Raw genomic sequence first — 23,264 nt, forward strand, 5'->3', positions numbered from 1 at the left:
TCTTTCTAAAACCAATTATATTTTACAACCTAATTAAACTAAGAGTGAAACTCAAACCAGTGCAGGAGGAACAAATTATTGTATATTACTAATAATAATTCTCTCTTTGAAAGACAAAATTTAACCTTGAAAGGAAAAGGTGATGTCCCTTTGTTTCCTACATTACACACACTATATCCCAAAAGACAAAATGAAGAAAATAATCATAATTCTACATGGTTATGTTACCAAATTCTATAATTTTGAATGTAATATACAAAGTATATAAACATTTTTGAGAGAGAGAAAACACACAATGACATATCTAGAGATATATATATATAAGTTAGCAAGGACAAAATATTTTTGGAAAATGTTTATATACTTTGTATATTACATTCAATATATCATACAGATATATATTTATATTTTTAACAGAACTATTGTAATAAAACTATTGTACTATTCATGTATTGTTCAGATGAGCTGAATTGTCTTTCAAGTCGGTCTTATTTTCGGTTGGTTTGAATTGTCTCAATACCATTTATTACAGTTCTTAGACTTCATTCATTCAATTCATTTTTATAATTTAAAAAAAATATTATTAAAAAACTTTATTATTTATTATCAAGTACTTCCTAATAACAAAACTGTTACTACAAATGATCGACAGATGGCATACAGATTCATGTATCTGATAATACTAAAAGGCCATATAAATAAAAGAAGATTTTTTTAAAAATCATGCAGCACACACAGAGCTATGAACTACTGTAATAACTCAACTAATTTTGCCAAACTTATTAAAGTCTAATATTGCACGTTTCTTTCTTTTTAAATGTTGGTTTAGCATTTGGTAGCAGCGCGACAATAATACATCCAGGATTAAAAATTAAAATTATTATTTCACTTTTACACCTATAATTGGTTTGGGTACCTGAAACTGTCAACTATTTAAGAACTCAGTTTATTATATTGCCATTAGTAAGATAATAAAGATATATCATACTCTCAGCGGTCGTGGAAGAAAACATGCTTTTCAATGCAAGAGAAAATAACCTCCCACTAGCTTTTGTACGGTGCCGAATCATATTTTTGACAAGTCAGGTTTACTGCTCGCTAGACTGGTGCCTTGTGATTTCTGTGTATAAGTGGCAGTAGCTACTTAAGGGCCGAGAACCAGTGTAACCTTGTTCGTAACCCAAACTAATTTTGTTTATATATAATCTCAAACTTATTATAACCTTGCAAAAAGAATCTTGAGAAATGCATAATGAATGTAATAATTGTTTAACACATTTTTAACATGTGTTTAAATTTAATATTATGAATGAACTATTGATGACTAAGGTTCCCCTCCCAGTGTATGTTTAATAATAACGGTTTGGCTTCCAGACTATAATTAATGCGGCATGTTTAGTCATGGCGGATACCAGCGTAACGTTAACTGTTGGTGGAGATAGAACAACGGGACAGTCCGTCAGAGCACAGAATGGTAAAATGATATGGACATATTATTTGCTTGAAGAAGATACCATATATCACATTATCACCATATATGTCAACAAATATCCAGTACTTACATGGATTATTGTAACAAACAAAAGCGGCATGACCGTCACATGGTTAAGTCTCTGGAAAGTTCCATAAGGGACTCGCACGTTATAAATGAATGTAAGAGTATGGGTAAATGAATATTTGGGCGGGATATATCAAGAGACTATTAAAATATAACAAAAAGGGAGGTGCTGTGTTTATAAACCTGCTTATCTTTGTTTTCCTTTTCCATGGTATATGGGGGTGGGGGTGGCATGCGCCAGTGGTAGTCTAGTCCTACATGTAAGACATAGCATATTTTGATTTTGTTGAGGTGCTATGTCTTACGATCCAAATAACGGCCTTGTATAGTGTGTTCCGATGTTGTTGACATCGGAATGAGTAATCAAAGTTTCAGGAACATCTCACATTTGGCAGCCTTTATCAACATTTTTTCACTAATTTATGTGTAATTAATATACTTACTGTGCTGTCTTTATCCTGCTGGAATGAAAATATGACACTAGCAAATGGATGCATTTTCACGTTTCATTGACATACATTTGAATTTGTTGCAATGTGACGGTAGTCGAATTATGCCGAAGTAAGCTCAGGTAGGTTGATGTTTGGGATGTTTCTTGAACGAAACGAACCGTTGCTTACAGTTCCAATAGGCATAATATATTTTTTATTCGTTTCGTAAAAATGTTTCAACTTCATCCGATTTTGGCATTCTTGGGTTTCATCGCTTTCCAGCCAACTGAAAAGTAGACCAGAGAAACTTGAAAACAGGTCCATTTCTTTTGTGAGAATTTAAATTTATTAGAGAAAAGGCATATTATTAAGTAAAGTCTGACTAAAACATTATAACTTTACTTTGTAGAAAAGTGTCATTATTTTAATTGTCAGTTGTGTGAAATATTCCTGAAAATTTTACTTTCGTAATGATGTTAGTTGACATCAAAACACACTACACAGCGCCATTAGTTAGGCTGTAAGACCCTGATGCCCACAACATAAATATCAGCGTCGGGTCATACAGGTAGGACTAGTGGTAGTTGTAAGACCTCGATGATGATGTTCATGTTTTGAGCGTAAGGGTCTTACGACCTAACTAAAGGCACTGTGTAACGTGTTTTCATATCCACTAACATTGTAACGAAAGTAAAATTTTCAGGAATATCTCACAACTGGCAACCATCTACAATGCTTTTTTTTATAAAGTACTCGTTATGTTTTAGTCAGACTTTACTTACTCTGATATCTTTTCTCCAATAATTCAAATTCTCACTAAAGAAATGGACCCGTCTTCAAGTTTCGTTAGCCTACATTTCAGTTGGCTGGAAAGTGAGGAAAGCCAAAATCTGGTTTAGTTGAAATATTCTTTAGCGAAACAAATAAAAAATATGTCTATTTGAATTGCGAGCAACATTTCATTTAAATTAAAATTTTGATGGAACATGAAAATGCATCCATTTGCAAGTGTCAAATTTTGATTCAACCAGGATTAAAACAGCACAGTAAGTATATTAATTACATATCAATTTGTGGAAGAGTGTCCATATGGGGCTGCCAAGTGTGATATTTTCCTGAAACTTTGACTATTTGGTCCGATGTCAACCGACATCGAAACACATTATACAAGGCTGTTATTTGGGTAGTAAGATGTAGCACCAGAACATAAATAACACGTGATACATCTTGCATGTAGGACTAGTGCCAGATCCCAGTTTAGGGTATCAGTCTACTGATGGTCAATATCTTTTTTTTCCATGAGTGCGCACATTACGTCACTTCCGACTGGTACTTGTTAGAAATACATGCTCCAAATTCAACAAGTATGCTGAAAAACAAAAGAAATTAACACTATTCTCTGTGTATATATCCTGTCATTGAGGGGTTATGACCTTTGACACGGCTAGTCAGTATATATTTCCTGTTGTCACATTGAATGATATAACATTTGTAAATATCTTACCTTCACTCGTGCCATATCCTGAAATAAATAATGACATTTGTTTCTTTTCTATCTTATAAATTCCAATATCACATATTGTCATGTTGTCTGCTTCTATAACATGTTTTCTGCCTATACCAACTGCATCTTTTCTGTGCAATAGACTTTTTCATTATTTGAAACTGAGTATTGTCCCTTTTCAAAACCCAACTTGGACATGTCAAGACAGTGTTTCCATTTATGCTTCAGAGACCCCCCAGATTTTTAACTTGACCCCCATTTTTAGTACCAAGTTTGTTTTTAAGGTGATTTTTGACTCAGTCTTGCACCCCTAGGGGATACACTACAAAAATTTTTTGCCCTACGCATACTATTGCCAAATGAATGTCACGTGATTTTGAAAATAATCTTTTTGGGCAGTGTATCAAAAGTTATTCTAGTTCCCTGCTCTGGGGACTTCTGATTTGGCAGGATAATGTTAAACCCCACTACAGGAACCAGACTCGTCAAGAAAACAAAAAGCAGTGATGTAATAAACATTTCAGCTCTGGAATATTTTAAGCCATTGACGGAAGACCTGCAAGCTACCAACTCTGAAGATTATTTGAGTTTTCTTGTTGAACACAATCTACCTTATCACCTGGAAACCATGTTAAACATTTGTTCTGACAAATGTTCCCAGACTCGAAAATCGTTTCCAATTTTTCCTACGGCAGTACCAAAAGTGCTGCAGCTCCTGTGCATTCCTCATAGCAACAGTGACAGTGAAAGAGTATTTTCTCTAGTGAGGAAAAATAAGACAGACTTTAGGACCTCCTTAGCTGCAGAAAATTTGTCAGCAATTTTAGTAACCAAGATCAACCAGCAGGCAAAAAGTCTGAACTATTAAAAAAAAAACAAAGATACGATCAAGCAGTTGAGGAAGTTCAAGTCAGCCATAGTATCATGTCTTGATAAATAACCACAAGAACAAGTGAAGTTTATGAATACCATAATAAATATAAATGCAGACATATTTCTGCATGTATGTAGTGTTTTAGTTTTATATTGCGATCTTGATATAGTGTAGCATTGACGGTCAGAGTTGATGGAGCTAATCACTACCTTTTATCCCTGTTTTCACTAATTGCGAGGAGGCCCCGAGTGGTCTAAAGCACTCACCATCACGGATCACTGCCATCTCACCTCTGTCTGCGTGGGTTTGATTCTTGGGATCGGCCAGTGTGGATATGTGAGAAAGCTCGCCAGTAACTTCTCGTGGATCAGTGGTTCTTTCTGGGGTTTTCCCGGGTTCTTCCTCCACCATTAATACTGGCCGCCATGTATAGCCTATCTTTTGCTGAAAAATGGCACTAAACCCTATAACAACTAATTGTGAGCCTGGAAAGTTGGCAGCTATGCAAGAACAATACAACTTTATTTAAATCATGATAATATATCTCCTTCTGTCCCTTCCATTAATATTTTATGTATAGGTTGTCTGAATGAAATAAAAATAAATCATTTTAGTTCTTGCAAATCTAACATCACTGCACACATTCACATACAAAACACACACACACACGCCTGTACATCTCTCTGTCCTTCACCAATCATTGACTTATAAAATCTTGTTTAAAAAATACTTGTCTAGGAAAACATCTTGTAAAAACTTGAATCTTTGAATAAAAAGAACATCTACAGTTTCATATAATGCAGATATGATATAAACCATATTCAAAGAGAATCTTGTATATTTCCAATCTAAAAAGCTAAAATTGTTTCTTAGGAAATCAATAATATTTACTAAATTACCCCACCAAACAACTATTTAAAGAATTATTTGCAATAAATTGCTAATTGTCCATGAATTATGTGATTTTATGAAGCATGACCTTTTTTTTTTTTGTTATCAGTGCTTCAGTACACAATGGTGATGTAAGATCTAAGTAAAATAAATATTCATGGAATGTTTCATTTTGTGCACAATAACTTGAGTACCCCCTTTGCATACCCTCTTTGCAAAATTTTGTCCTGGTAAAAAGCTCATGCAATGACCATATTGTAATGTTTTGAAAGAGAAATGTATATGCTGCAGGTATAACATGTTTATGTGTAATTTTACGATATAATTTGTTAAATCGTTAATTGATAAAGTAGGTAACGCCCAAATTTGCCAGAAGTTTATGATGTGTATGGATATTTTCAGTAGGTATAGCATTGGCCATTGCTGGTCGTGAATCTGACACTGAAGACTGAATTCAATCGTAAAATATTATCCATATTACTAAGTTAATATTATAGTGTGTTTCATATCTGTATTTAAAAGACTAAACGGATCAAAAACACATTCCAAATTGGCCATCACTGGTCCGACACCAGTATTTCATAGGGGATTGTAGTCTAAAATAAAAATGTTTTCAGATATTGTGATGGCTTCTGTCTCCAGTAAAAGTATGATGTTTTCATTTCAGTGTTGGCAGCTTGTTCCATCGCCAATATTGTCAAAAGCAGCTTGGGACCACTTGGACTGGACAAGATGCTGGTAGATGATATTGGGGTAAAAATATAATTATAAAATACAAATGTTTCTATTCTTCAGACTTGCCCTTCATTTGTTAGCATTTAAAGTAAACTGGAACATTTGATGTAGAGTTTCAGAATATGGATTGCCGTGGCAACTAAATGCTGTTGGTCTTAATTTGATAGTAAACCTTAATTTGGTCATCAGATAGTCTTTTAGTATTATTTCTTCAGTCACTAAAAGTTTCCAAAAACTTTCTTGATTTTTCCTAGTCATCAAGCATAAACTGATTTTTTGCACTTAAACGCTGTCCCAGCTGCATACTTGGCTTACATGCCATACAGAAATCATCATGGATAGGTAAATCATACAAGCCGTACAGAAATCATCATGGATAGGTAAATCATACAAGCCATACAGAAATCATGGATAGGTAAATCATACAAGCCATACAGAAATCATGGATAGGTAAATGGCCAACTGTTACACCTTATGAAAGAACAGGACTGAGGGTTAACAAAATTCTTGATTGCATAACATTTTTCCTTTCTTGATCTACATTCAGTTGGTGTATCCCCCAGGGGTGTAAAATTGAGGGTACAAAAAAAAATATACGGGGTCAAAAATATAGCCAAATTTTCACACAACTCATACTTTTTCAGCTTGAAAATAGGATATTGCAACTTGCACAAGATACTCTCTCAAAACATACAAATAAACCAATATCCACAAGTAACAAACAAATGCTTTGTCCATTCAAAGAATAATTTTATTAATTTTTATTTTAAAATTGTACTTTTAACAGTCTCCTCAAGCAATATTATAGCCCAACACATTACAATAACGCCAGTATAAAAGCCAAATAAATATTTTTAACCAAATGGGAATTAATATACTGTCTTTAATAAAATGTGTACTATCATAGGTTTCATTGTACTTCGTCCTAGAACACATTTATCCAAATATCAAGGAGGATAACGATTCATCATCTTTCTAATAAGGTACACTTGAACTTGAAGATCTTTCTTTTATTGCAGCAAAAGTTAAAAACCAACAAAATCTGCAATGACCCACTGACTTTGTAATCCAAATAAACGCATTTATCTGCAAGTTTACTGATTTCTTTGTTGTGAAATAATGTCTTCGGTTATAATGTGTTCTCCAGATATCTTATGGCGAACGAGGGCAGATTTTTTAAAATTATAAAATCCTGTCACGAAAGGATTATTCACTTTTGCAATCACACATTCAGAAGTCACACCAGTAATCATAATGAATGTGCCGTATTCTAGTCAAGGGAATTATTTTCTCCATTTTTCATTAAAGTTAGATCCACAGTTAATCTTTTGTGTTCTTCTTCTTTCACTTTCTTCGCTAATGCTTTTTAGTGCATGACGATTTAATCTGGAGATCACTTTCTAGTGCAACAAGCCTTGAGGTTAAGCATCTAGACGACAGCTTGTTGAACTCGATATAAATCGTGAGATATGGGGAAGCTACTCCGTCATAACATTGCCCATGCTAGTCTGGTTCATTATTTTATATGTTCCCTGCATTGCACTTTGCTATACGAATAGAGGAGCGCAAGGCAGGGAGCAAACAAAGCGGGAAACCAGTCCATGCCTATACTCGAAGTATATACAATGCCATCCATCGTCCAATGCATTGGGTATTAAATACATCCTGATCATTTATGAAAATCCTTTGCATGCGTCAATTTTCTGCACTGGGCGTCCCTGGTGCACAAATGTGTGTAAAAGGAAACACTGATACAGTTAATGACTTTTTTTATTTGTAACTTCTCAGTTTAGATAATTGCTGTGGATACTTCTTGTGCCAGTAAAATATTTAAAATGCTGTCATAACAATTTGTCTTAATTTATATCATTTCTTTGGTGTCGGGCTTTAAACTGTGTGATTTTGGATTTTTAAGTAGCTTTAACAATTTTTCAGTCATATCACTACGATGTCTGCAGTTTGACAGTTTATAATGATGTCTAGCACTGTGGCATCTTGCCGCAGATATGTAGCATCATGTCCCCCCCAGTCACATTATCCTGACACCAGGCCGACCAGTCCTAACACTAACCTCTTAATGCTGAGTGCCAAGCATTAAGAGGTTTGTGTTAGGACTTGTCAGCCTGGTGTCAGGATAATGTAGAGTTTCTGAATGGGAAGTCCTGGACTAACTTGTCCCCAGCCTATTTCTGAGATTCCCTAGCATAAACTTGGGATTCCCGCACTTTCAGAAGGATAGAAAGGAAAACAAAAAAAATGCATCATCATTGTTTTGTTACATATCTGGATTAAAATTCTTACCACCTGCCACTAAAGAGAAAATATTTTTCAATAAATGTTAAAATTTAAACCATGTATATGTAAACATAATGCTTTTATCCCAATGCTAACAATACAAAACCAGAAAAGTACTTCAGTAAAATTAACAACAGTAACAAAGACTGATTATTTAGAATGCAGTGAAGTTTTCTCAGCAAGTATAATGGCATCTCCAGTCCCACCAAAAGAAACTGCAAATACTGGCTTTAAACTATGCTGTATATATAAACAAGAATTAGATTTTTTTTAAAAAGGGCTGAAAACAAATGGCATAGGCATCAAAATACTAATTCAAAATTAATACGGTAGCAGCAAACTGTTAAATGCATTAAAAATTGGTCCTAAAGAATGAAAGTGGTATATAATGTGGGCTCTGCTGAAAAATTAATTAATCTTGGTTCGTGTATGGTATTTAAATGGTTCGAGGCTGCAAATTCTTGTTAAGATGAAATCTCACAAGCTTGAGGTACTGAAACTCCAATATCACTACTCCAATGTAACTTTCACCTCATGTTTTTGGGGTGGGGGCATTTTCATCACAAATCTAACCAAAAAGCTAAAAACTGTTTTTACTGACTCATTTTTACATTTTTAAGCACTTTTCTGCACTCTTATAAAGTTGGGTCAGACATTTTTTTAAGAAAAAGATTTTGAGAAGATTTGAACCATAATCATCTGAGTGTTGTGCAGTTATTACAAAAATGCCTGTTGCATCAATGCTTGTAGGGGTTTGGAATTGTACTGTTGTATTTATTTTTCAAATCTTATTTAGGCAGAAAGGATGGCGGTTTTAATTGGGTCTCACTTGGATGCCATGTATAAATAATTAATTTTCACTTTGGTATTTCAGGATGTTACTATTACAAATGATGGTGCAACAATCCTTAAGCTTTTAGAAGTTGATCACCCAGCTGCCAAAATTTTGGTAGAGTTGGCAGAGCTGCAGGACCAAGAAGTCGGAGATGGTACCACCTCTGTTGTGAGTCTACACCACGATACATTATTATGTCTAGTCCAAACATCTGCATGTCATTGCTCCATTACCACTAGCTGTACATTGTTACCGTATATACTCACATATAAGTAGGGTCCAACTGTAAACAACATAGACCCAGATCAGATGGCACATTGTGCATTGTCACACTTGGGTCTGTACAGTTTACACTTGGATCTGACTTGCACCCAAGGACGTACATATTTGTCATACAGTATATATCTTTATTTATTTAGAATATTCTTACATATGAATAATGTAAGGTATGAATACATTCTCTTCTCCCCATATAAAGCAACCTTCCATTGTCATGATTGTTGTTTATTTTGTTGACATTGAATTGCAGTTTATTCATGCCTTTGCTATTGGGAGACCTGCCAACCCTTACAATTTTGCCATAAGCTTACAAAATTGACCCAGTAGAAATATTTGATATTATGTTACATCTTACTGAAAACTGGTCAAAAAATCAACTGCCTTACCGAGACCGTCTTGTCAGAGTTGGCAGGTCTCTATTGGCTCCTTCAAAGTAGAGGAGAGCTATCACGCTACCCTTGATTTTGGGGTCAGACAAACATATATTTGTACAGTCATGCACTGCATCTCAACTTGCTTTTTCCTACATACTAGGCACAGTTTTGAGTTGGTTCCATAGCACTGACACAATCATGTACATGTATAATTCAGTTACAAGAAGTTGTTCCCATGCAACTTGCTTCCAAGTTTTTATAATGTTACTTGGTAGTATATACAGTGGGATACAGCAAAATGTTACAAGGAATTTATTTTAGTTGGACTGAAATATCACAGTTCAGCTAATTTGACTTGTAACAGACATATTATGTATATTTTTTGGGATGGCAAAATAGTTCATTTGAGACATTTGTACCAGTGGTTTCTCTTAATACGTTTGAGTAGGTTCTTGGGTAAGATTTGCATCAATAATTATTTTCTTTGTTTTAGTCAACTTAAGCCTTCTGATATTAAGATCAGTATGAGTTAGAGATTAATATCTCATGGTTCTAATCTTAATATTAACTGCATTTATTTACTTGATATGAGAAGCACACCAAGCTTATATCTGCCCTAATGACTGTTTACCCTAGAAGACCCATCCAAGAGGCTCATACCTGGCTGTCGATTTTCACATTTGAAGTACTTGGGTATTTACAAACACCAAATTCTTTTCAGTTAATGATGCAATTTTCAATCCAAGTTTTAAGGAAAAAAGTGTAAAGATCATGTTCTGAAACATTCTTTCAGGTTATAATTGCAGCAGAGTTGCTGAAGAATGCAGATGAGCTAGTTAAATGCAAAATCCATCCGACGTCAGTTATAAGTGGCTACAGATTAGCTTGCAAGTAAGTATTTTTAAATTATCCTCTTCAGCAACAACCACACTGAAATTCTCTGTTACTGAATTGCAAATTAGACTTAATTTATGGTATGAATATCTAATCTTGTTAGCCAGGTGGATATTTGGATCAGTCAATATTTTTGATTTGGATCCCTGGTAAGGGTATATACAAATTTTCTTGGAAGGGGGTCATGAATCTGCAGTTTCCTGCCAAGGCATCTTTATTTGCTCTTGTCCATCTGTTCATACATGTGTACTATGTGAGACTGAAAACCATTCAGTATAGAGAAATTCAATTGGGTGGCATGTTTGTATCCATATTGAAATTTTATTATAGGTTTTTTTGGATATTAGAGCACTTATTATACACAAAGTACTTTGTATATGATATCCGGCTTTCTGTTCCTTATTTCCATTCTAAATCTGCTGTTCTAAATTTTGTAAGTACATTGTGACCCTGCTTTAACGCGGTAGTTGGGAGCCATAGAACCTGACCAGGTTATAGACCAAACTGTGTTATAGGCAACCAGGTCAGCTGAAGAAAATGATGCATGTACCCCAAACAATTTATGGGGGGAGGGGTAATAAATGTAGGTGCAAAAATATATGCTTCACTGGCACAGTTACCATCTTAAATCATTGATATTAAATGAGAAATACATCTGTAGTGAAAACAGAAGGCATATATAATAGTTTATTTAGAGAACCACACATTGGTACATATGTGTATACTGTTTATGTATACATGTCTAATGTATATCATGAACAGAGTTTCAGCACCATGTACTCACCTGCGAATCTCATCAAATACATTGAATCCACAATACAAGTAATTCCAGTTTATGCAGGAGAACAAAATATGTGTCCAGTTGACCAACTGACCCTGTTTCTTAATGCTAACCCAAGCATATTTGTTTTCGGTTCCATTGGTAAATAAAAGAAATCATTAAATATATCCTTTTTTATTTTAATATGACCTACCTGTCCTACTTTTAAAACCACTGCAACCGGAAAAACTTGTTATTTTGTTTTGCCTTAGAGATGGCTCCATTGGTAGTGATCTACCGTCAAAATCGGTAATGGCTGATTTAGTGGATTAAAGGTAATTTAAACATCTGTGGATTCCTTGTTGGTTATACAATGTAGAACTTGGCTAACCTTATTCACAAAACTGTGATTGTACGTGCTTTATTCTGTTAGATTTTTTTTCTCCTTTTCTTCCTTTATTTTTTATGTTTTCTAATGCCATTTTTCTTCAATTTTACAGGGAAGCATGCAAATTCATACAGGAGCATTTGACCATAAATATAGAGGAACTTGGAAAGGAATGCATTGTTAATTGTGCCAAGTCCAGCATTTCCAGTAAAATTATTGGATCGTATCCTTTTCAGTAATAGTCATTAAATCATAACTTTGATTTTGAAGTCAAAGTTTTAATAATGTAAACCGAATGAGAAATAAAAAGAATATTCAGAACGACAAATGTCTTTCACAGCAAATTAATCCCATGTATAGAAGGCAGCGAGACAGGGAAAAAAATTAGCTGTAGTATAATGGAGGTAATTCAGTCTTGTATCTTGACAGAATCAATTTCTCTGATGTCTTTTAATTAGGAAAGATTCTCATCTTCAAGAGAAAGAGGTATGGTAGTATGACTGGATATTTGATGTGCACCTCTACTATTGTCATCCTACATTTGTATCATTCGCCATTAAGCTTGTGATCTAATGCATTTAATTTAAAAACTGCTAATTGCTTTATTTGTCTGATGACTCGTTACACAATTCACAAGTGGTAGGGTGGCCTAATGGTTAGAGCATCCACCTCGGATGATGGGATCTAGGGTTCGACCCCTGGTTAATTCATACCAAAGACTTAACACAAATGGTACTAACAGCTGCCTCATTAATCGCTCCACATTAAGAGGTTAGCATTAGGACTGTTCATTCTGGTGTCAGGATAATGTGACTGGGTGGGACATCATGCTAGATGTCTGTGGAATAATGCCTCAGTGCTAGACAAGCCTATAAACTGCCACGCTGCACACATCATAACAATATGACTGAAAAATTGTAAAAGCTATGTTAAAAATCAAAATCACATTCGGTAGTAATGTTCCCGCTTCCGGTCCTTATGGCATAATGACCATTCTCTTGTTCCAGTATTGTTGGTGTTAGTAGCAAACATTAAATGATTTTTCTAAAATTGCTACAAAGTATAGATACAGTGGCCATTCATGTCAGTTTTATGTGTGACGGGCATCAATTCAGACTTAGTAAAGGAAATTGAACCACATTATAATTATCTCCCTTGGATGTTGTTTCCCCCACATTGTAATACACGGAGCTGTACAAGAAAATGCAGTTGAAAGGAAATCACAAAAATTCCTTAACTAATGTTTTGGATAGTGATGTGACAGAGAAACAATATTGTAGCAAAGCATTATAAAAGAAATTTAGAGAATGATCATTATAATACTGTAATAGTAGTATCAGCGTCTGTGCAGTATCCCAGAAATGGCAATCTTTCAGTGTTCTAAGCTGTATCCTTGGAGTTCGTAACACTTCAGTTCCACCAAAACCATCAATATTTTCAGTACTTTGATCTTTCTGCCTTGGAATTAGTGGATTCATAACTTCAGTATAATTATGGGTCGGACAGATGTTCTCTTTTGTTCATCTCCCAATTGTGTTGTACTTAACAATGTTTAGAGAAGCAGACTTCTTTGCCAACATGGTTGTCGATGCAGCAATGGCTGTAAGAGTTACAGATGGCAAAGGAGGGTACCGCTATCCAATCAAAGCTGTGAACATTTTGAAGGCACATGGCCGTAGCTCAAAGGAAAGCATGCTGGTTCAAGGGTATGCCCTCAACTGTACTGTAGCATCGCAAGGTTAGAAAACACTTTTGGAAATTTCTTGATGAATGAATCCAAACTTACACCCAAAATTTTAAAAAAGATGTCTTAGTAAGAATCTTATTAACCTCTAGATTTTACTTGCAAAGTGTTTTATATACAGATGACATTTTGCATAAAAAAATTCCAAATCTCGCCTATATAAATTGCTGTGAAAATATGTAGCCAAAGTTAAAAAGAGAAATGATGAGTTTAAGACAAAGTTCACCTTATTGCCAAAGTATGGTAGATGATTTTCTTACACTTGTATTATTGTACTAATGACATTCATTTTTGGCTAAAGATACCAAATTTTGCTTTTTTAAAGCAGCAGCAGCAAACAAAGGCTATTTTTGCATGTGGCTGTCTTTGTGTATAATATGTGAGAGCAGGATTGCAAAACAGATTAAGGTGATGTAAGGGAACATGTACAATCAATCCTAACAACTTGCGTTCCATTAAAAAAGTTTTTCTTATGCATATTACTTTTGTTATTATGTGGAGAGTGCATATAAAACTAGAATATAACACTTTGCTAAATAATACTGACATGGCCTGCTTTCAAATCTTGTTCTCAGACAAGATAATAAACAAGAGATAATAACATGGTGATTTTGTTTATGTCTGAATTTGTTATTTCTCAAAACCTCATATGTCTGGTTTTATTTGTTTGTTTTATTAGGATGTAAGTTGCAGACCAGCCAAACTTCACAATTTTGTCGTGAATTTCACGATTTGTGATTCATGGCTTCATGTCGCATGCAAAAAAAAAGCCCCAAATTCTTAATTGGCTTAAATCCCATTAGGTAAAAGTCATGATAGCAACAGTGGTCACTGATGCCACTAAACAGTCCTGTATTGCTTGTCAGGATCTTATTGTAGAACTAGATTCAGTTGTTACAGTTTGCCATGTAGCAAGCATTGTAAAGTATATAACCTATATTTAGAACAAAAGTTTTACAAATACTCCTGAAGAAAACTGGGGACTATCTGGTCTGTTTTTTTAAATGTCACATATTCATACTCATAGCAACTTCAATTTTTTTTTTTTTTAAACACACACTAAATGAGGACAGCTTTTTCAAGTGTGGGAATCTTTTGAAATATTGAAAGGTTATCGTATATCATAATTTGCTTGAGTTAATATTTTTCTGCAGATGCGCCAACACCACTAATCAGTAACCATTCGATGTTTCATCTTTTGGATTAATACCATTTTAAAAATAAGCTACACTACACTTAAAATGTTTTCACCCCCAAGGAAAAAGATATGTATTGCCCTGAATTTTTGAATTTGGAATGTGCACTGGGGCTCGTACTTCTGCTTACGATTTACCTGTCAACCATGCATTATATAATAATAATATTATATAATAGAGGTATGGCATAAATTGCAAGCAACGATACAAGCCCATATTGGCATAATGATTTGAAAAAGCACACTGCTAGCAAAAGGCATATGGATATTAAGCCACATGCTCAAGACCTGCAAACTACCAATGCTGGAGTATTGTTTGAGAGTTTTCTTTTAGACGATTTCTTACTATTGAGAAAAATATGACCTTAGTGCTGAAAATTTGCAACAGTTTTAGTCACCAAGATTAACAAGCAGGCCTGATTGAGGAAGTTCAAGTCTGCCACAGCATCATGTCATGACAATTAGCGTAAAGTTTGTGTATATCAGTAAATTTGGCTGCAGATAAAGTAGCACATGTAAGCAATGTAAATAATGTTTTATTTTTAGTTTGGGATTTTCAAATAATGCAGTATTGACCATCAAAATGGATAGAGCTAATGTCAGGGTATAATGTTTCACTAACTGTGTTCAAAATTCACCCATTTTATCCCTCTTTTCTCTGATTGCTAGTCTGGAGGGTTGGCAACTCTGGGTTTGTGTGTTTTTTATGCTTTAGACATTTAGAATTGTTACTATTAGCAGTGTAAATTTATGCCCATCTTCATGCATGAGTTGTAGAATTGATTTTCATTATCCAGGTACATAATTTAGTACATTTCCCTTTCAGCAATGCTTAAAAAGGTTGTAGGAGCCAAGATTGCCTGCCTTGACTTCAGTTTACAAAAGACTAAGATGAAAATGGGAGTCCAGGTTATGATTACAGATCCAAATCATCTGGATTCTATAAGACAGAGGTCAGTTTAATGTTTTTGAGTCATCTCTCCAGACTTGGGTTCAGTTATAGTGTAATTGAGTAATTAATTACGGTTACACTGTAATTGTGATTGAACATCACCACTATGATGTGCTTGTATTTGTAATTGAGGGTCTGGATTTGTGTAATGGCTCAATTACAAAAGCAAAGGTAAATGTGTTCTTTAATTCCAAAACAAATTCAATTTTTTTAGAAAATAGAGATTTACCTTAGCTGCCAGGTGTTAAGCTAATAATATAGGAATTATGATAGAACAAGCAATATGGCCAAGTTTTAGATAAGCAACTATATATACAGTTGGCTCCACTTAAATGCATATCTTTTTTTTCTTTCTTTTTTATTAACCCCATAATAGGTTGACCAATGGGGCTTGGAACCATCCCAAGGTCACCTTACAATCAAACATTTCTGGTTATCAGATAATCTAGGGATAATAAATATAATCTACAGAGAAAGAAAAAACACATGCATATGGCACACAGTGTGGGTGAAATGGACTTTGTGATACTACAGTATTTTGTTCCTGTTTACCATCAAGTCAGAGACAAGTTAAATGCATATCGCTAAAGTGCATATTGAAAGTATGGTTCTATTTTACATTGTAAAAATACATGAATTCCGCTTAAATGCATACTTCGTTTATATGCATAGCTTGGGTCCTGTCCCGATGCAATGCATATAAGCAGAGTTGACTATATGCAGGCTGCATTGTTTTTGGAACTGTGAAAACCAGTTTGTTTATCAGTATGTTGTAACAAGATTATGACTGAGTATGGCAGGTTTTGTAGACTATCCCTCTAAGATAGTGTGTGTGACATTTTTGCACCACTGTGTTGTTTGCTTGTGATAAGGCTGTTTGATAGTCAGGGGATACATTGGTAAGTTTATGCAGGTCTGTGAAACCTGGCATGACCATCTAGTGGTCATAGTCTTGTTAAAACATACTGATAGTGTTAGATATTCTGGTGCCTATGTGTATTAAAAAATATGCACAGAATTTGAAAATTCAATGTTTCATAGGTGCAATAAGCATTTTATGTAACTGGTTTGCATATTTGTACTCCTTATCAAATATTTCTTATAAATTATGTAATATTTATGATTAGTGCCTGTGTAAGCAGACTGGTGATATACAAGTCCATTATATTACAGCCTGTTAGCAGACTGGTGATATACAAGTCCATTATATTACAGCCTGTTAGCAGCATCTGGTGTGGTATTTATACATCACTAATCCTTTCACCCTTGTTTTGCTATGAACACACCATTCACTTTTGAGGGTATACATGCTGACTAAAGATGTGAAAATTTTAAGAAAAGTCAGATGGGTACATGTCGATCCTAATGATCAATTACCTGGGTACATGGTCAAAGGGAAATTATGTTAAATATCAAGCTGAACCACTTTGTTGTAGGTGTACATGCCAACTTCCAACCCCACAAGGTATGAGCATAATTATTACCAATAAAAGTAGTAAAAAAAAGAATAATCTAAAAAGCAATCTATATATTACATGCCATAATTAAATCGCACATTTATGTTTGATACTTACCTGGATCTACATTTCTGCAGATGGTCATGAAGTTCACAGTGAATGCTGTATTACATCACTGTTGAATTCTTGTCAAAAAATTTGCAAAGTGCTCTTTGTCCATTTCCAGTTTGAGCATGTTTTTAAGTTTAACAAATTCTCTTTTCTGACATTCTTTTTCTCAGTCATGTAACATCCACGAGTCACATTGATAAAACCCATTCCTCATAATATTTGGCACCATTCTTTTCTTTCTATTTTGACTGGTCTATTATCAAACTATAATGAACATGTGACACTTGGTTTCACATTTAAGAAACCTGTCTGTTTTCTTGAAACTGTTTCATGAACAATTACTATAAACAAAAAAATAAGAAAATTAGCATTATAACAATGAATAAATGTGCAACAACCAGTTGTCGCACACGAGCCTTGAACTGTAATCGTTAGTCTTGCTTGCTCCTGATGTATTTGATCTGAACCTGGACAGGCTGCCTGGTTCCCTATATTTTGTTTTAGCTGGGTACCAGCTGACAGCTTTAATATTGTCAGTGTAATTTTTCCTTAGAAGATCTGAACCAAAGTGTGCATTGAAGTGAATATATGAAATTGTTGATCAGATTTTGACCGGGTTGTGCCCCATTTTACGCATAATGTTTGCTCTTGCAAATTCAAAAAATAATTTTGAAAATATACTCTACTGATTAGTGCTTCTAATCTGATTTGGACATTTTTTGAAGTCAAACTGGCAGCATAGTATCATTGTTTTCATCCATCATGCTTTCCTTCTCTATGATTTTAAAACCATTTTAAGATTAATGAACTTGTAACTTATTTTGGAAGGTATTCGTTGCAGTTTTCAGTATTTTTGGTTATGGCACAGAATTGATGTGTGTGTGTGTGTATATATATATATATATATATATATATATATATATATATGTATTATAACCATACACTGTACTTTGATTTCCTCTCATGAACTTTAAAGCTATAATGAAGAAGAGATGAAGCACAAACATTGGGAGTCCTATTTTCAGAGTGACGATTGCAACTAAATATTTCCAGTTTTCTATAAAGCTGTCTCTTCTATCATACATTCCATTCAACATCATAACATGACATAATTAGAATGTGTCAAATTCTGCACTGAGGTTGCTATCATCAAGGTCATGGTCCAAGGTGTATTTTACATTCCATCACTTTTCCTTCCATTCTATTGTATTCAAGATATTGGAGATAATGAGTGAAACTTGGCATCATTGAAAGAACGTATGTGTAATAAAGTTGCTGATGACTCTCCAATACTCCCAAACCAAGTTCATCCTTAGGAGATAGTTTCAGAGATGTATTTCCAAATTTCATATTTATTTAATTATCAGGTATTGGGCGAAAACATACTCATGTTTCTGCGATTCTACATTGAACTAAACTTAACCAGTTATTGACTTCCATAAATGTGTTCTGTAAACTTCTTGAGTGATGCAATATTAATTGAACAATACAAAAAGTCAAAGGTCATCCAGCTTTTATTAAAAGACTTGGATGCCGTCTTGAACCATGTTTTGCCCCTTTATTACTTAACAACACCCTGTCTCCTCTATCATAAACCTGGATTAAGTTATGTCCACCTGAACATGACATCACTGACCTGTTGGCTCTCCCCATTTCATATTGATTATTTGGAGGGGGGGGGTGAGTGGCAATAAAGGATAAATAGTAGTCAAGCAATTGTTGATAACTGGTGCATTGCGAAAATCCAGAATTGGTATTGATAACCCTGGCTACTGTAAAAATGCAAGCAATTATGGCTGTTCCTAAAAAAATTTAATCATCTAGACAACATTTTTTTAAAGCCACTATACTAAATGCTTTCCTGTTTGCCATCAATTACCCATACATGCCAACCATTAAGCTGTTGGCTTAAATCATTAACATTTTTTCCAGCTACTTGCATCTTATGCTCACCTGTATATAGAAGATGCTTTTTTGGTAAATAAAAGAAATTAAGCATTCAAAGATTGTCATTTTTATTATCATCTCTTTAGTCCAACATGTCCTCTAAATTGGTGTGTATTCTAAGAAAAGAAAGACTACAACGTAAGATTACATTTATCCATCATCAGCCTGCATATACTGTACTTATTTCTTATTTATAGCAACTGTAATTGACATATTTAGAATAAAAGAGATGTCTAGCACAGTTTTAAAACATGTTAAAGGAGATGGATTTTGAAAAAAATCTCAAACATGTCAGAATAAGAACAAACCAATAGTGCTTTGTAAATTTGGAATATGAGAGTGATGTGATGCAGCGATTGAGCACATCAACAAGCTTATTGAAGAATTTGTGGACCATTTTGTTAAGCTTAGATGTGTAGATTAAAGTAAGAATTTGTTATTATATTTTGTGTTTGTGTACTAGAACTAATCTACATGATAAATATTTTAACCAACTGTCGCTTTGTAGCAAAACTAAATATAGATTTTTCATACAGTTCCCTATAATTATGGCATGCAATATAAAGGGTACTTTTTTTATGCTCAGATTATATTAGTAACAATTATGCTTATTTCTGTCCATGGCATGCATGAATATGGTTACTTTCACTTAAACTTTAAACAGTTTTCTTTCAGAAACAACTCTGCCGATTTGACATCATGAAAAGCCGATCACAAATTTGTAGAATGATACAGATCTCCATTTAATCTGGCTTCTGTTAATCAGAATAGAAACACCTTCCATGAACTTCAACTTCTCAGGTCATCATGGTTAGAGTGTTCGCCTCAGATGCAGGAGGTTGCAGGTTCAAACCCTGGCCGAATCATACCAAAAAATCATTAAAAAATGGCAACTACCTTCTTTGGCGCTGAGCATTAAGAGCTTAGTGTTAGGACTGGTCGGCGGGACATGATGCTACATGTCTGCTGCTTGATGACCCTGTGCTAGACATCACTGCCAAACCCAATGATCATAGTGATATAACTGAAAATGTTAAAAGCTACATTTGAAAAAAGTTTAAATCCATACTATATCAAACAATAATTTAGCCAAATTTGACAAAAAGAATTTAGCCTTAAATGGCTTACCAGCTTTTACAAATAATGTCAGTTGGCCAAAAATCTGGTCACCATTACAAAAAAATGGAATATCCTTTAAAATTGTCAAGACATGAAGAGTTTTCAAGTTCATACAAATGATGCTGGTCCACTATCAAATATGATTGATATTACTAAGCATGGAGAAACAAAATCCCAAAACCTGCTGAACAGAATTTGATGATATTTGACAGAAATTATTATTATAGCTTGAAGACCTTTCAAATTTATTTTAAATGGTGCTCATCTGCAATCAAATGTGGCCACTGTTCCTACAATATAGAAACATTGAAGCAGTTTTATCTATAAACCCACATAACAGATTTTGACCAACTTTGACAAAATAATAAAGAACAATGGCATAATGGCCATTAAGTATTGGATAATTGATGCTGATATGCCGTATGAAGATACAGACTGTAAAGAATAGTTGTACAGTTGTTTTTATCAGTATCACGGGGTGGGGGAAGCAATTCCACCGAAAGTGTTTCATTGACATGTGTTTGGCAGATGTCAGGCAGATGATTTTGAGCCCACTTGAACCACATGTTTCTGTCTGGACTGGGAGTACAAGTTTTAGAACCACAAATTCAGTTATCATTAAGCATCTGGAGAATGTGTAATTTTAAGTATAGCATTGGATATTAACAATAAGCGTCTGGAGAATGTGTAATTTTAGGTATAGCATTGGATATTGCATGTTGCAAGATTAGTCATAAAAGTGTCTTACCTTTCAGGGAGTTTGATATTACAAAAGAAAGAATAGAGAAGATTATGGCCACAGGGGCAAATGTCATCCTAACCACGGGAGGAATTGATGATCTTTGTCTCAAGTACTTTGTTGAGGCTGGTGCCATGGCAGTAAGACGCTGCAAGAAGGCTGATCTGAAGCGAATTGCCAAGGCTACAGGGGGTAATTTTGGTTTATGAATTGCTAAGGCAACAGGATGTAATTTTGGTTTATGAATTGTCAATGCTACGGTGTGAGGGGTAATTTTGGTTTATGAATTGCCAAGGCTACAGCGGGTAATTTTGGTTTATGAATTGCCAAGGCTACAGCGGGTAATTTTGGTTTATGAATTACTAATGCTACAGGGGGGTAATTTTGGTTTATGAATTGCCAAGGCTACAGGGGGTAATTTTGGTTTATGAATTGCCAAGGCTACAGGGGGTAATTTTGGTTTGTGCATATCTTATGATCTTTACAGCTAATAAATGTTAACGAATTATTAAAGTATAGTATGGATGGAACCTTTTCGGTTTTAGTAGGAATTTTTTTTTTCTTTTTTATGCAGACCATTTTTTGTCTATGTTAAAACTTCCAGTGGACTTTTTTCTGTTTTTGTTTTAATCTGAATCTTTTCTCCTGGATATAATTTAAGTGGGAAAGAAAGTAACAAAACATAAAGACACCATATACCAGAAGTAAACCTTGCACACAGGAATTGTTCATGGTTTATTTCTTTGTGCATTTCAAGTTATGTCCCACACACTCCAGATCATTTGAAATAATTTCATGGCTTCTGCAGAATTTAAATTCATTGAAATAGGAAAATACATGGTCTTCACTAAATTTGACCACTTCAGTAAGAAATCATTTCAAGTGCCCAACAGATGATGCATGAAAACTTACGGGATTTTTAAAAATATATGCTGAGGTTTTTTTGGGGCTGGTTCCCTGCCAGATTTAGGGAAAGAAAATTTATAGTGTTGACTACTTGAATGATTGTTACAGATAATAAGTATGAATTAGTTTTTGTAAAGGCTTCTATGACAGTTCAGTACTTTTGTGAAGCATATCAAAAGATTTACATTTCTTAAGTAAATTTTAAAAAAATTGTTTTATTTGCAGGTACTTTACTAATGACCCTAGCCAACCTAGAAGGCGAAGAGTCCTTCGATGCATCCATGCTTGGTCATGCAGAAGAGGTGGTACAAGAGAGAATATGTGATGACGAACTTCTCCTCATAAAGGGGTAAATATTCAATAGACTTCTCATAAAGGGGTAAATATTTACTGGACTTCTCATAAAAGGGTAAATATTATATGGACTTCTCATAAAGGATAAATATTCAGTGGACTTATCCTAATTAAGAGGTAAATATTCAATGGAAATAATTTATAAAATGGAGCACCTTTCTCCGAAAAGAGATTCTAGAACAGCACAAGAAAATCTTTTCGTTAAAAAAGCAATTTGCAACATAATTTAGAAAACCAAATTTTTCTTGTTAGCTGAACCAGTCACAGGCCATGATAGCTGTGCAATTTCCAAAGGTTGGTATCCCAGACTTAAAGCATCTGTTAGCACAAGTTTTCCTATCACTATTACTCGTATACTTGAAGGAATGATGTGAAAGTTTAAATGTGGCTTTTCACCAAAGAACTTGTTACATTGTCTAGTTGCTCTTAAATGACAATGGTGCCGCTAAGACATACAGTATGTCCACCAAGGTGGTCCCCTTAAAAATCTTGTTATCAGTACTCCTGCTGAATGGAAGGTAGTATCACTAAAACATGTGTGATGTTTACTTGGTACCAAAGGAAAAGGGTGCCAGTCTTGCCTCCATCATGGATGCCAAATCTTGGTATTAGTTCTTTTAAATGTATGGTCACAGTTGCATTGGGTTCCCACCAAAACTTTGGTTATCCTAATATTGATCTGATGTACAAATCACAGATGGGAATACCATGGTAACCGTCTTACAAATCTTGTTATAGCTACTTCTGCTTGGACATACTGACATGGGGTCTTTGATTGAAAGACATTTTGTGATGTCTAGCTCATCAGCGATGAAACTGCTTACTGACATTTGTTTTATATCTATAGTGGAAATTAAGATGATTTTGTTGATGAATGCGTAGCCATATCAACATGAGGTTTTCAATTAAAGATTTAAATCAG

At 34.4% G+C, this 23,264-nt stretch overlaps 2 protein-coding genes across 4 annotated transcripts in view; one reads left to right on the plus strand and one right to left on the minus strand.

Annotated features, from left to right (window-relative positions):
- Nucleotides 1–1,142, minus strand: part of LOC149788684 (uncharacterized) — a 31,681-nt gene extending 30,539 nt beyond the window's left edge. For all 3 annotated transcript variants that reach the window (XM_089974759.1, XM_089974758.1, XM_089974757.1), the window contains exon 1: nucleotides 989–1,142. In XM_089974759.1, the coding sequence (XP_089830885.1) occupies nucleotides 989–1,070 (82 nt within the window). In that variant the 5' untranslated portion in view covers nucleotides 1,071–1,142. The remainder of the gene's footprint in view (nucleotides 1–988) is intronic.
- Nucleotides 1,143–1,326: 184 nt separating this feature from the next.
- Nucleotides 1,327–23,264, plus strand: part of LOC149788685 (T-complex protein 1 subunit alpha-like) — a 35,587-nt gene continuing 13,649 nt past the window's right edge. Inside the window, exons 1-9 of the mRNA XM_089974760.1 lie at nucleotides 1,327–1,474; nucleotides 5,926–6,011; nucleotides 9,163–9,291; nucleotides 10,570–10,667; nucleotides 11,931–12,041; nucleotides 13,375–13,556; nucleotides 15,584–15,710; nucleotides 21,099–21,274; nucleotides 22,214–22,337. Of these exons, the coding sequence (XP_089830886.1) occupies nucleotides 1,402–1,474; nucleotides 5,926–6,011; nucleotides 9,163–9,291; nucleotides 10,570–10,667; nucleotides 11,931–12,041; nucleotides 13,375–13,556; nucleotides 15,584–15,710; nucleotides 21,099–21,274; nucleotides 22,214–22,337 (1,106 nt within the window). The 5' untranslated portion in view covers nucleotides 1,327–1,401. The remainder of the gene's footprint in view (nucleotides 1,475–5,925; nucleotides 6,012–9,162; nucleotides 9,292–10,569; nucleotides 10,668–11,930; nucleotides 12,042–13,374; nucleotides 13,557–15,583; nucleotides 15,711–21,098; nucleotides 21,275–22,213; nucleotides 22,338–23,264) is intronic.

This window comes from Sinohyriopsis cumingii, chromosome 11 (assembly GCF_028554795.1).
Source record: "Sinohyriopsis cumingii isolate HCF-2022 chromosome 11, ASM2855479v2, whole genome shotgun sequence".
Classification (NCBI taxonomy): domain Eukaryota; kingdom Metazoa; phylum Mollusca; class Bivalvia; order Unionida; family Unionidae; genus Sinohyriopsis; species Sinohyriopsis cumingii.